Source organism: Acipenser ruthenus, chromosome 21 (assembly GCF_902713425.1).
Source record: "Acipenser ruthenus chromosome 21, fAciRut3.2 maternal haplotype, whole genome shotgun sequence".
Lineage (NCBI taxonomy): Eukaryota > Metazoa > Chordata > Actinopteri > Acipenseriformes > Acipenseridae > Acipenser > Acipenser ruthenus.
In genome coordinates, this window is record NC_081209.1 from 19,890,490 (window position 1) to 19,903,236 (window position 12,747).

Below are 12,747 nucleotides of genomic sequence, written 5' to 3' on the forward strand. Positions count from 1 at the left end.
GAGTACATTTATGTCTCAAAAGAGGGTCAATTTAACCAGCAGCGCTACTGAAATCGCTTTTGAAAGCCTAATCAAATTCCAGTTGTGTGTATTTATGTCCAGGTCAGCAGAAAAAGAACCACAATGGAACAAAACAGTAACAAAACGTTGAAACTTTAATTTGTCGAGTGCTCTTTACAAAAAGTCAGCACGTTTAGTCACATTTTGGAATGTCTTTGGAAGTGGACCCATGGTCTTTCACAAACTTGCGAGCCCTTTACTAGTCAGACATTACTTGAGCGACAGGGAGATGACATCACTGTCTTGGTTACGATGGTCAGATGTGGGGGTGGGCATTGCCCCACAGAGGACAGGGCAGGTGTTAAATACCCCTTTGGGCACTGGTATAATCTGCCTCTCCCCCAGAAAAGAAACGGCTCCAGGAGAACTATTTCTTCTGAACCCTCTTTCGCCTATTCCTTTGCGATCGTAAATGGTTTTTCTACTTCAATTTTACCACTGTCAGCGACAACTACGTCTTTCAGGGGCCTGTCTCTGCCGTCTGTCTTGGTGGCTTCAATCTTCTTAACAACATCCTGCAAGGTAAGAAACGAGAGTCCCCATTAGCTTCTTTAACCCAAATTGTAGCTTTTAAAATCAGTTTTGTGGGCTGCTTGATATTATATAGACAGCAGACTCCAGTACAAAGCAAAGAGATTACTCACCATGCCTTCCAGGATCTTGCCGAAGACCACATGCTTGCCGTCCAGCCAGGGGGTTTGGACAGTTGTGATGAAGAACTGGGAGCCGTTGGTATCCTTGCCAGCGTTGGCCATGCTCAGCCAGCCTGGTCCGTAGTGCTTCAGCTTGAAGTTCTCATCAGGGAAGCGGTCTCCATAGATGCTCTTTCCTGAGAAGATAGTGGAGGTTGATTAGAGGGGGTTTGAATACAGCAGGCACACGCCCAACACCAGCAGCAAACAGAAGTGGAACTCACTGGGGCTCTTCCATACACATGCTTTACAAATCAGCAGTAGATAGGAAGGTTGATTGTGGATATTTAAAAGGGAAGTGCTCTTTAAGCATGCAAGCTCACTCACCCTTTTCAGGGAATGATGTTGCATTAGTACTTCCTTTTGTGTTTCGATTCTCCTATTTTATAACCTCCCTCCACCAACAGCTGCTGGGGAGAGCAGCGCAGGAGATTCTCCAGCATGTTTATGCCTGCACCTGGTACAGAACTGTGCCCCAGCTTGTCCCCCCACAGGGCACCTATCCCTATCTCCTGAAGCAGGACGAATCCAACAGCCAGGTGAGCTGCTTGACCTACCTCCTGTCCCATCGCCTCGGGTGAAGTCTCCACCCTGGATCATAAAGTCCTTGATAACACGGTGGAACTTACTGCCCTTGAATCCAAAACCTTTCTGTGGGCAAAAAAGAAATGTGTTGCATGTATATCAAAAACAGTGACAACTATCAGATATCTGGCAGGGGGAAACTGGTAAGAGACTGACCAATAGTCTAGACTCCGCCATTTTTACAAGCCCAACTTCTAGGTCTGTTAAATCAATTTGTCCTCCAATACACTTTCCCTTTTTGTATTTTCAACTCCCCAACCCTGCATCCCCAGGTCTGCATGTTTAGTGTATCGATATGCTGCACTACTGTACTAACCTCTCCAGTTGCCAGGGTAACGAAATTCTCAACAGTTTTTGGGACGGTCTTTCCAAACAGCCCGATCACAATGCGTCCAGCGTCCTCATCTCCGATTCTGATGTCAAAGTACACCTGGATCAAGAACAAACCTGGGTCACTTTCCGATTCAAAGCACGAGGTCTACAAGACGTGGAGTCCTATGGATCAGTGTAGGCTCCAGTGCAGCCAGATCCCGTTAGTCTGGTGCAGAACGACAGGAGCTTTGTAGCACTCATGTCTGGTATCTGCTTCTCAAGCAATCCAGTATGTTGTACACAATTCATGGAAGTTGAAAACCACACCAGCTACAATTCATCTCTAACATACTGCAAATTTGTAGAGCATTTTCATGGAAGGGGGAGAATTCTGCCACAATGCAGTTAAATTGCTCTCATTGTGGTTTGATAATATCCATTCTCAAATGTCCCTATTGAGTATGTAACTGAAGATCCACAACCAATTACTGACAAGGGTAAATAAGGGATGAAGTGCAGTCTACCATTCCATCCTAAATAAAGTACTTGGTCTGTATTGGGTGTAACTTGCCTTTTGGGGTACCGCACTTACAGGGTGATTAGAAAGTAAGTTAACCCCAAGTTTTGAGTTTAAGACAATGTAAACCCTAAATTTCAAAAACAAAATTTAAACTGCTACTTAAATAAATGATAGCGCTAACCCAATTCGATAGATGTTTAAATACACTGTCAATGGTCCGGGTATTTTGGATTGTTTGGAGGAATTATGCTAATTACAACAAAAGCAAAGTTACGTCAGTACGTTCTGTAGCAGGAATATACATTTGACTTTCATATTGTGACGAGCAAATTCCCACATTTTATCTGTATGCAGCATGCATGCACCAGCTGTGAATATGCTTATAATATTTCAAGCATAAAACCCGCCCCCGCAGACAGACCTCTCAGTGTTGCCCTGCTGAGAATCAAGAACAAAATGGCCACGTAGTGTAGTTCACTGGATGGAATATAGCTAGAATGCATTAAAGGGACGGATGTACTATACGGCATTTTGAATTGTACACACAGAACAAACCGAGGAAGCAAATGCGTGATTTTGCCGAGCGGATGGTGTTGTGCAATGTTTAGGCCGCAAGCACAACTTCGTCCGATTTATTAATTCAGGATGCATTTGAAGTCTACTTCAGTGAACTGATTCGGGCCAATCTCAATGTTTATTTAAAATGTTGTGTTTGTGTGTGTATGTATGTAAAAGCTGTTCAATCTAGGGCGGATTGACACAACAATGCATTCGTTACACTGAAGGTCTAAAAAGACGACGTGTCAGTCACGGTCCATTTAAAGGGGCCGCTATTTATTTATTTATTTATTTTAATCCAGAGTTATACCAAGTTAATTGTTCCTATTTGCTGTTGGTGTAACGTCTCCAATACCAGACTGCAAATATAACACCACATTATTTAAACACACGTATTTTTGTCGCTATTGTGGTTCTTATGCGTGCCTTTAATTTGACATTTCTCATGCAAATGCAACACACACACACACACACACACACACACCATTTTATATATATATATATATATATATATATATATATATATATATATATATATATATGCTGATAATACCGAAAATACTATAGCCATACACACATAATATGCTCACGTGACATGTTACATTGTAGTTTGCATGTTTTCAATCTGAATTTCACAAAGATTACGCGAGCTGACATTTAGCAAGCGACCTTAAAATGTGTTACTAATATGATTATTTATTTAAATGAAGAGAAACCTCGTATTTTCGAATATGCGCTGAAGACGAGTCAATACTTGAAGAAAGCCGCGCTGTCTCTTTAACACTGCTATGTTGTAATTATTCCTCCCTGTAGTGTTATGTCGATGCATTGATTTACCTTGGCAGTGACTTTGGGTCCTTTCTGCTTTTCCTCTGCATCGGAGCCGCTCGGGAAAAGCAAGAACATCACCGAACCAGCGATCAGGGCGATGGCAAAGAGCAGCTTCATGTTCTTCTCTAGGATCCGCAGCATGAACCAGACTGAAGTAGAGCTGTGGCGTGGATAAATGCAGCTTCCAGGCAGGAAAAGAGAGTATCCGGGGAGGGGACTGGGGGCGACCGCCGGCCTCCATTGAACACCTACTGGGACCGCAGAGCGAGACCATTTGTGAACTAGAGGGGTGCTGGATTACTTGTTAATGCACTTTAGAGAAATCACACACCAGATAATATGTCATATATTTTAAGGCATTGTGTTATTTAACTGTGGAAAAATACATTCTTATGTATATTTATTGAATAAGCTTTATTATTGTTTTTTTCGAAATGTGTCACTTCCACATTTGTAAAGTAGGTTCCAAATTAGTACGATTTGGGTGGATTCAATCTCAATAACATAGGTTAATATTTCTTATGATATGTGTTCTAAGGGCAATAAGCCAGACAAAAAATACGTCAAATGATATCGCAATGTGCATGTATTGTTGTTATAATATCTAGGAAAGACAGTTGAATTCCTGCTTTTACAGTAACGCCATTACAACAATGTTATTTCTGAACTGCTGGCTACATGTTTGTACAGTAAATGAAACGGGAGACAGCGAGCATGTGAATTGTGGATGTAGTGTTTGTACAACAGCATCCTTATTGATTTAAATAATGTTTAAAATCGATTAAAGACGAGTGGTTAAACTGAATTTAAGTAGCAAAGTGTTGACAATTATTGAAATCAAACTCATAATAACTATACGCAATACTACTATAAGTATTAATAATACAAACGAAATGTTTAAAATTAAGGTGGTCAGCTGTGTAATTCTATTCGTAATTACACTGATTATATTTAGAGTTTTGATTTCATTGTCACCCGCTACCCACGTCTTTGGTACAGTCGAGACTCCTTCAGGTACTCTGAAGCGTCCACGTTAGTCTAACAGGATTGGACTGCTTAACATCCAATGAGAAGGAGAAAGGTGTCAGGGACTGAGTCCAGTCTTAAGAGATACTTTGGGGATGGTGCTGTTTAGCTGCAGGACTAAAAGGAGGAGGACTTTTTTTTTTTTTTTTGTCGTCTGTTAAATTCATTTCTGAAAGTAGTGGTAACGGACCTGAAGTGATTTCACCCCCTTTCATTTATGATATTATTAACCTCTCCCACAATGACGTTTAGTTGGTGGTGTCTTTTTAGTAAATCTTACATGGCTTAGTTTATTCAAAGGATGTATGTTAACCCTCTATTGCATATTGTAACATAAAGGTAACAAACCAATCTTTGTTGCTTAATACACATAAAAATGCTTCAGTTCTGTAGTTGCAGGCTGTTTCTTTTAGGTAACAGTCCAAATAAACCAATGGTAGCTTTCCATTTGGTCATATGACTTTCTTATTTTTTATTTTACTTCCACAATGTGGTAATATGTGGAAGGTTGAAGGCCATCTTTCTGAGTGTTGTATTTGGTCTACTACATTGTTTTTTCTGCTTTTTTCATCAAAAGAAAAATTGGATTCATAATTATTGGTATGTAAAGGATTATTTTCATACCTAGCACTTATTATTATATTAGTTTTACTATGAAAAATTTACAAAAATTGGCATGTATCCAGAAAGTAACATTGTGCAATCTTGATATGGGGAGATACTAGATTTACTGTTGACATAAGGGAATATTTTGTATTAGGAATATTTATTATTACTATATACTATTGCTTTACTTTTATTTTTTTCCTATATTATATTATTATGTATTTGGTCCCATTCAAAGGAAACAGCTCCATCAAACAGTACAATCCTAAAAAGCCGAAACGCTGGGGATACAAAATATGTGTTCTTTCAGATAGCAATGGCGTGGTTTACAACTTTGATATTTACAGTGGTCCAATTCTATGCCTGACATTGGTGCAAGTGGAAACATAGTCCTCAAACTTGTGTCAATTGTACCACAGAACCTTTCCCACAAGATCTACTACTACAATTGATTTTGTAGTGTAGATTTGCAAGTGGCACTCAAGAAGAGAAAAATTCAGTGTGGGGACTGTCTGATCCAATCGCTTGGGTGGATGTCCATTCATGTCAGACGGTGAGATGAAGAAAAAAGGGAGGGGAACCTTTCAAGAGAAAGAAGCAACTGTCAATAGCTTAAACCTCAGGGCAGTAAAATGGTATGACAACCGTGCAGTGACAGTATGTTTGCTGCTGCCAACCCAACGCCTACTGTTGATAGATGGGATAGGAAGAAGGAAGTTGTTCAAGTGACCTGCCCTAGTGGTGTTCTGGTTTATAACAAATTCATGGGTTGGTGGACCTTCTGGATTCTCTCATTTAATTGTACAGGACGAAGATTAGATCCAGGAAATGGTATCATCGGTTAATCTTCCATATGCTAGACCTGACTGTTGCAGAGGCATGGCTCCTATACTGCAGAGACAGTCAGGAATGCAGAGTCCCCAAGAAGGAGCAGCTTAGTCTTCTTGAGTTCAAATGTGAAGTTGCAGCTTGTCTTTGTGCAGAGAAGAAGATCCAGAAGCACAAGGGAAGGCCAAGCTCAGATGTTGAGGAGAAGCATGCTGAAAACAAGCGAAGAGGGCCTGCAGCCCCATTGCCCTGTACATCAGTTTGACAGGACAACACTGGACACTGGCCTGTTTTTGCTGAAGCAAGAGGCAGATGCAAAAATCCAGGCTGCAAAGGGCTTATAAAATGTACAGTGTCAGAAGTGCAGTGCAAATGAAAAATGTTATTTTGTTAGAGAACATGCAATACAAAAAATGTTTTCAATGAATTGAATTATTTTTGTTGGTTCTTCAATTGCACAATGTTACTTCCAGGTAACATACCCATCTAAAACTTCCCAAAATATATTTCACAATTCTTTTTTTTTTTTTTTTGTGCAATATGGACCTATTTAAGTAAGAAATTCTAAGAATTCTTTTATCTCACTCTATTATCATAATGCGTGCAATAGAGGGTTAATAATACTTCTTTGTTGGTGAGTCAGTTACATAATCATGAGGGGCAACTCTTTAAATGTTTGTGAAATTCCAATCACTACTAAAGGATATGCAGTGTGTGATGCAGTTCCACGCGGCGCTGTTACAAACCGTCGTCTCGAGTCTGATTGCACATGGGAATTCTATAACGCTGAGGTATCAACGGTAAAAAAAATAAACCTCTAGAAATATATTTATTTTTTTTATTTTTTGGTGTTACTTAGGTCAATATAGGTGAATATATATATATATATATATATATATATATATATATATATATAATTTCGTGTTTGGTGTATTATATATATATACAGTACTGTGCAAAAGTTTTAGGCAGGTGTGAAAAAATGCTGTAAAGTAAGAATGCTTTCAAAAATAGACATGTTAATAGATTATATTTATCAATTAACTAAATGCAAAGTGAGTGAACAGAAGAAAAATCTAAATCAAATCCATATTTGGTGTGACCACCCTTTGCCTTCAAAACAGCATCAATTCTTCTAGGTACACTTGCACAAAGTCAGGGATTTTGTAGGCATATAGTCAGGTGTATGATTAAACAATTTTTCCAAACAGGTGCTAATGATCATCAATTCAATATGTAGGTTGAAACACATTCATTAACTGAAACAGAAACAGCTGTGTAGGAGGAATAAAACTGGGTGAGGAACAGCCAAACTCAGCTAACAAGGTGAGGTTGCTGAAGACAGTTTACTGTCAAAAGTCATACACCATGGCAAGACTGAGCACAGCAACAAGACACAAGGTAGTTATACTGCATCAGCAAGGTCTCTCCCAGGCAGAAATTTCAAGGCAGACAGGGGTTTCCAGATGTGCTGTCCAAGCTCTTTTGAAGAAGCACAAAGAAACGGGCAACGTTGAGGACCGTAGACGCAGTGGTCGGCCAAGGAAACTTACTGCAGCAGATGAAAGACACATCATGCTTACTTCCCTTCACAATCGGAAGATGTCCAGCAATGCCATCAGCTCAGAATTGGCAGAAAACAGTGGGACCCTGGTACACCCATCTACTGTCCGGAGAAGTCTGGTCAGAAGTGGCCTTCATGGAAGACTTGTGGCCAAAAAGCCATACCTCCGACGTGGAAACAAGGCCAAGCGACTCAACTATGCACGAAAACACAGGAACTGGGGTGCAGAAAAATGGCAGCAGGCGCTCTGGACTGATGAGTCAAAATTTGAAATATTTGGCTGTAGCAGAAGGCAGTTTGTTTGCCGAAGGGCTGGAGAGCAGTACACAAATTAGTGTCTGCAAGCAGCAGTGAAGCATGGTGGAGGTTCCTTGCAAGTTTGGGGCTGCATTTCTGCAAATGGAGTTGGGGATTTGGTCAGAATTAATGGTCTCCTCAATGCTCAGAAGTACAGGCAGATACTTATCCATCATGCAATACCATCAGGGAGGCATCTGATTGGCCCCAAATTTATTCTGCAGCATGACAACGACCCCAAACATACAGCGAAAGTCATTAAGAACTATCTTCAGCGTAAAGAAGAACAAGGAGTCCTGGAAGTGATGGTATGGCCCCCACAGAGCCCTGATCTCAACATCATCGAGTCTGTCTGGGATTACATGAAGAGAGAGAAGCAATTGAGGCTGCCTAAATCCACAGAAGAACTGTGGTTAGTTCTCCAAGATGTTTGGGCCAACCTACCTGCCGAGTTCCTTCAAAAACTGTGTGCAAGTGTACCTAGAAGAATTGATGCTGTTTTGAAGGCAAAGGGTGGTCACACCAAATATGGATTTGATTTAGATTTTTCTTCTGTTCACTCACTTTGCATTTAGTTAATTGATAAATATAAACTATTAACATGTCTATTTTTGAAAGCATTCTTACTTTACAGCATTTTTTCACACCTGCCTAAAACTTTTGCACAGTACTGTATATATATTTCGTGTTTGGTGTATTATATATTTTAATGTTTGAGTTAAAGCAATAAAAAATATATAATCTACCCTGTTGACAATCACTCGCGTTTGTTACCCAAAGGCAGGTGTATGGGCACAGTGCTCCTCCCATTAGAAATCCCATACTGTATAGACATTTCCTTACAGCAGTAGGAGGTTATACATGGCATAGTTAATCTATTTTCTATATTGATTTTAAAAACTCGCTGTTTAAGAATTGCATATGATGATGAGCAGTGCAGAGATTAACAGATCCACCACCGTGCAAAACCAAAGCTTTGTATTCAGCAACAAATAATATCAACACCAATAAAGGTATTGGAAACTTCATATTTAATATGTGCATACTTGCAGGAGTCAAACTTGGTCCACGTCTGCTTGAGAAGCTGAGAAAAACGGGTGTGCACTGCAGGCGTTTGTGTGTGTGTTACTGTTTGCATTAGCCTGTCCCACAGCTTCGTGAGCACACAATAGCTGTTGATAGTAACCAGTACCCTGGCACACAGGGCAGTTATGCTGAGAAATAGTCACTTGTGCGTAAATACCGCTTAAAATAGGAGAGAGACGGGTGAGTGTCGCAATACGCATTTCATTGATATATTAAATTTTTTTTAAAAAGGTATTTATACATATTTTTGTACTATTACACAAATATAAATTATATTTTTAAACGCAACTGTATATTTGTTATTATATTATATGCAGTTCGTTTAAACTTCACTTGCAAAAGTTTATTATTATTATTATTATTATTATTATTATTATTATTATTATTACTTTAATAGGATGAGTGTAGGTATTGCCAAAAATCGTTGTTGCACAAAATATTTGTAAAATGTATGGAACTGGACATACAATACAAATAATGTATACATGTATGTTAACTTTGTTGCACTCTTCGTATATGGACCAGCACTGCGCATCCTGTTCGACGAATTTATTAATAAATATATGCATAGACATGTTAGCATTACAAACCTGAGCGTTCTTTTAGTTTCCTTTGTGGAACTATCGCTACAATACTAAAACGTTATTCAATAATACATATCAGTTACTGCGTGTTTCATTTCTTGTTATCTCTGAAATAATGAAAGCAGTTTATTGAATCTGGAACTTGATACGGTACCACAGTGTTCCATTGATTACATGGTATCCAGGTTCTACCATTGCCGTGCAATTGGCATGTAAAATGACTCGTGCCTCCCCTCGTTCTACCATTGCCCTTAGCACAACACCATTGCAGTGACACTGTACTATGTGGCACATCACCAGTTAACGGGTGGGCTGTGGTGCTCAATTCATAGTATACAACTGAGATTTTGTTCGCAAAAAAAAACAACGAATTATCTGATACTTGTAACACAAACCATCGACTCTGATAAAGACATTCATCAAAACGCGTGTCTGCTTGTGTTCACTCAGTTTATGATGTGTGTGAAGGAATGGTGGTTAAGAGCTGCTGCTTGGTCCATTTAAAGTCACTTTACTGTTTCATTTTAAAGTCGAGTGATTGATAAACCAGTGCTGGCTATCCAGTAGGAACTGAAAGTACAGGGGCAGAAACACTTTACTCTGAGAACTGTTCTATTTCATGTTGGTGCAATGGAGTAGTTACTGTTGACAGCTCATCTTAAATCATTATAATTGTACATTTGATGGCTTATCTTTTAGGTTAAGTAATAAGTAGTGTTTGTTTTGAAAGTACCCATTTGTTTACAGATCTTTTCTGTAGTTCTACTTGTAACTTACTAGGAAGCTGGCTTTATCATGTAGAAGTGTCTTTCAGGCAAGACAAGCAACGGCAACAACCAGCATCCGTGTGATCCATGGAGGGCATCGTCAAATGCCATGGCAAAATGATTCCGTTTTTTTCACATAAGCAATATTAAACTCTATTGAGTTTGTTGAGACATTAAAAAGCAGCCAAATCCTCCATTCACACACACATACATTTCTCATTGTTCAATGATTATGTATACTTTGAACAAGAGAATAATTCTGAATCAAATATTGAAATTCACGCAGTGAAGCTGCCTTTTGAATGTCAATGTGTAACTGATGCCAGGATTCAGGAGCTCTGTCTGGTCTATCTTTGCTCTAGTCAGCGTTCCTTCAAATATAACACTCATTCACTTCACTTGTTAACATGGATTGCAAGTATCAAGGACCATCACCTTGTTATTTTCTTTATTTTTTATTATTATTATTTATTTCTTAGCAGACGCCCTTATCCAGGGCGACTTACAATTGTTACAAGATGCCACATTATTGTTTACATACAATTACCCATTTATACTATTGGGTTTTTACTGGAGCAATCTAGGTAAAGTACCTTGCTCAAGGGTACAGCAGCAGTGTCCCCTACCAGGGATTGAACCCACGACCCTCCGGTCAAGAGTCCAGAGCCCTAACCACTACTCCACACTGCTGCCACATGTTAAGCAGAGAGGCAATATGAGACTACAATGATAACAGATCCATGTTAGTGTACATCAGGCAGTGGTGAGCAAACCTACACACTTCATCCATGTTTGATGTTCTTCAGGTTTGGTGAACCGTCCCTATTTACTGTCAGTCCCTTTGAAGTGATATTAAAAGGGCTTGACTGTAACTGCTGAGTTAAAGCCTAGAGCAGGGGTTCCCAACTTATCTGCTAACTTTATTATTCCACCCAATCGATTGCACAGGAAGTATTATCCCAAGTGGCAGTGGAGAGAAGGTTGACTTCCCATCTTCACCATGAGTGTCCGGGGTTCAGAATCGACGCCAGGGCTGGGGCTGCCGGAGTCTGAGAGCAGCCAGGCGCAGGCCGCGCTGACCGCGCACGCGCACTCCAGTCTCGCACGGAGCAAGGAGCAGACCCGAGACGAGCTGGAGAAGATCAAGAGGAGAGTCCAGCACGTAAGATCCGGCTGATATCTTATTATAAATGTACAGTAGCTGGTACATCAAGCTTTCCTCTCTCAAGCAAAGTGTGTTGGAGAACAGTTCAGCTCTCAATAGAGAATTAGCTGACCAGTGGGCTACCTCTGCCATTCACTTTCATTGGGATTCCTAATCCTGTTATCCCACGATAACGTGGTACAGTCTGGATAAACAGGCTGCATAAAGAGCTGCTGGAAAATAACCAGCAGCCAGCAGAAGCAGTACTTATCTGACCTTTTTAAAATTAAAAAACAGGACCCTTAATAGCTAATAACCGTAGCTAACAAAATAACCCGTTCTGTACTCTCAATTAGCTACATGGATGTACTACACAAAGTTATCAGTTTACTTGCCTGGCCTTCCAGGAAGTCTGTTACAGCCTTACCTCCTTGGTCATTTCACCCCTGCAGTGTCTTTTGGGTCAAAGCGTATTGCTGTCTGAAAGCAGTGAATTGGGGAAGCAGCTAATTGGTTATTGACAGGAATGAAGCCAGTGATGAGGGACAGGAATTGCAAGACATTTAAAAGCATGGCTTGCCTAATGAAAATCCATGTTCAAAGCTGACATGTGGGGCCAAGTGGAGTCCCAATACCTTCTGCACAGTGAGGGAGTTTATAATGTGGTGGCAGTAAACGGGAGTTCCATCCTAAAACAACTAAAATGATAGTCAGAGGACGAACCTCCTTTTTGAAAACACCATGCCAGAAACTTCAAATGGGGTTTTCCTTTTGTTTAAGAAGGCGGGACTTCTGAAGGCCTCGCACAGATTGAGATGTTTGAAATGAATCCTTGTTTTGTGTTGTAGACGGTGCAGGCGTTTGAACTGGCCAATAACCGCCCGTCCCTGGAGAGTCTGCAGCAGGCTAACATGCAGTTTGTGGAGGACATGGTGAGTGGAATCTCCACATGAGAAATAAATACACGTCCTCCTAGTGGAGACCCCATGCTTACTAAATACCTACAACTGCAGAATGACATTTGGTGGAGCTGTTTATGCATATCCTCAGCGACAAGGATGTACATATATCACATTGTGATATATTTAGAGAAGCGCTTCTCATATTGTGATGAAACATGATTAGCACAAACTATTTAGAGTAACAGAATTGGGATGTATCCTGGAGCTGTCTGTATTTCTCAAATTATATTATTACATGTTATATTGCTCAAAACAAAGATCTGGGTGACTTCAGAAGGGGAATGGTAGTGCAAGCAGCTGGTCTCGATGCAGGGGCTGCATTGAC

At 40.1% G+C, this 12,747-nt stretch overlaps 1 protein-coding gene across 1 annotated transcript; it reads right to left on the reverse strand.

Moving 5' to 3' along the window:
* Window positions 1-137: 137 nt before the first annotated feature.
* Window positions 138-3,767, reverse strand: LOC117964293 (peptidyl-prolyl cis-trans isomerase B). Its single transcript, XM_034907499.2, has 5 exons — window positions 3,565-3,767; window positions 1,654-1,767; window positions 1,310-1,403; window positions 705-889; window positions 138-575 (listed from the first exon to the last, which is right to left on the reverse strand). The coding sequence occupies exons 1-5, from the start codon at window positions 3,697-3,699 to the stop codon at window positions 453-455; spliced, it is 651 nt and encodes a 216-aa protein (XP_034763390.2). The 5' UTR covers window positions 3,700-3,767; the 3' UTR covers window positions 138-452.
* Between the last annotated feature and the right edge of the window lie 8,980 nt (window positions 3,768-12,747).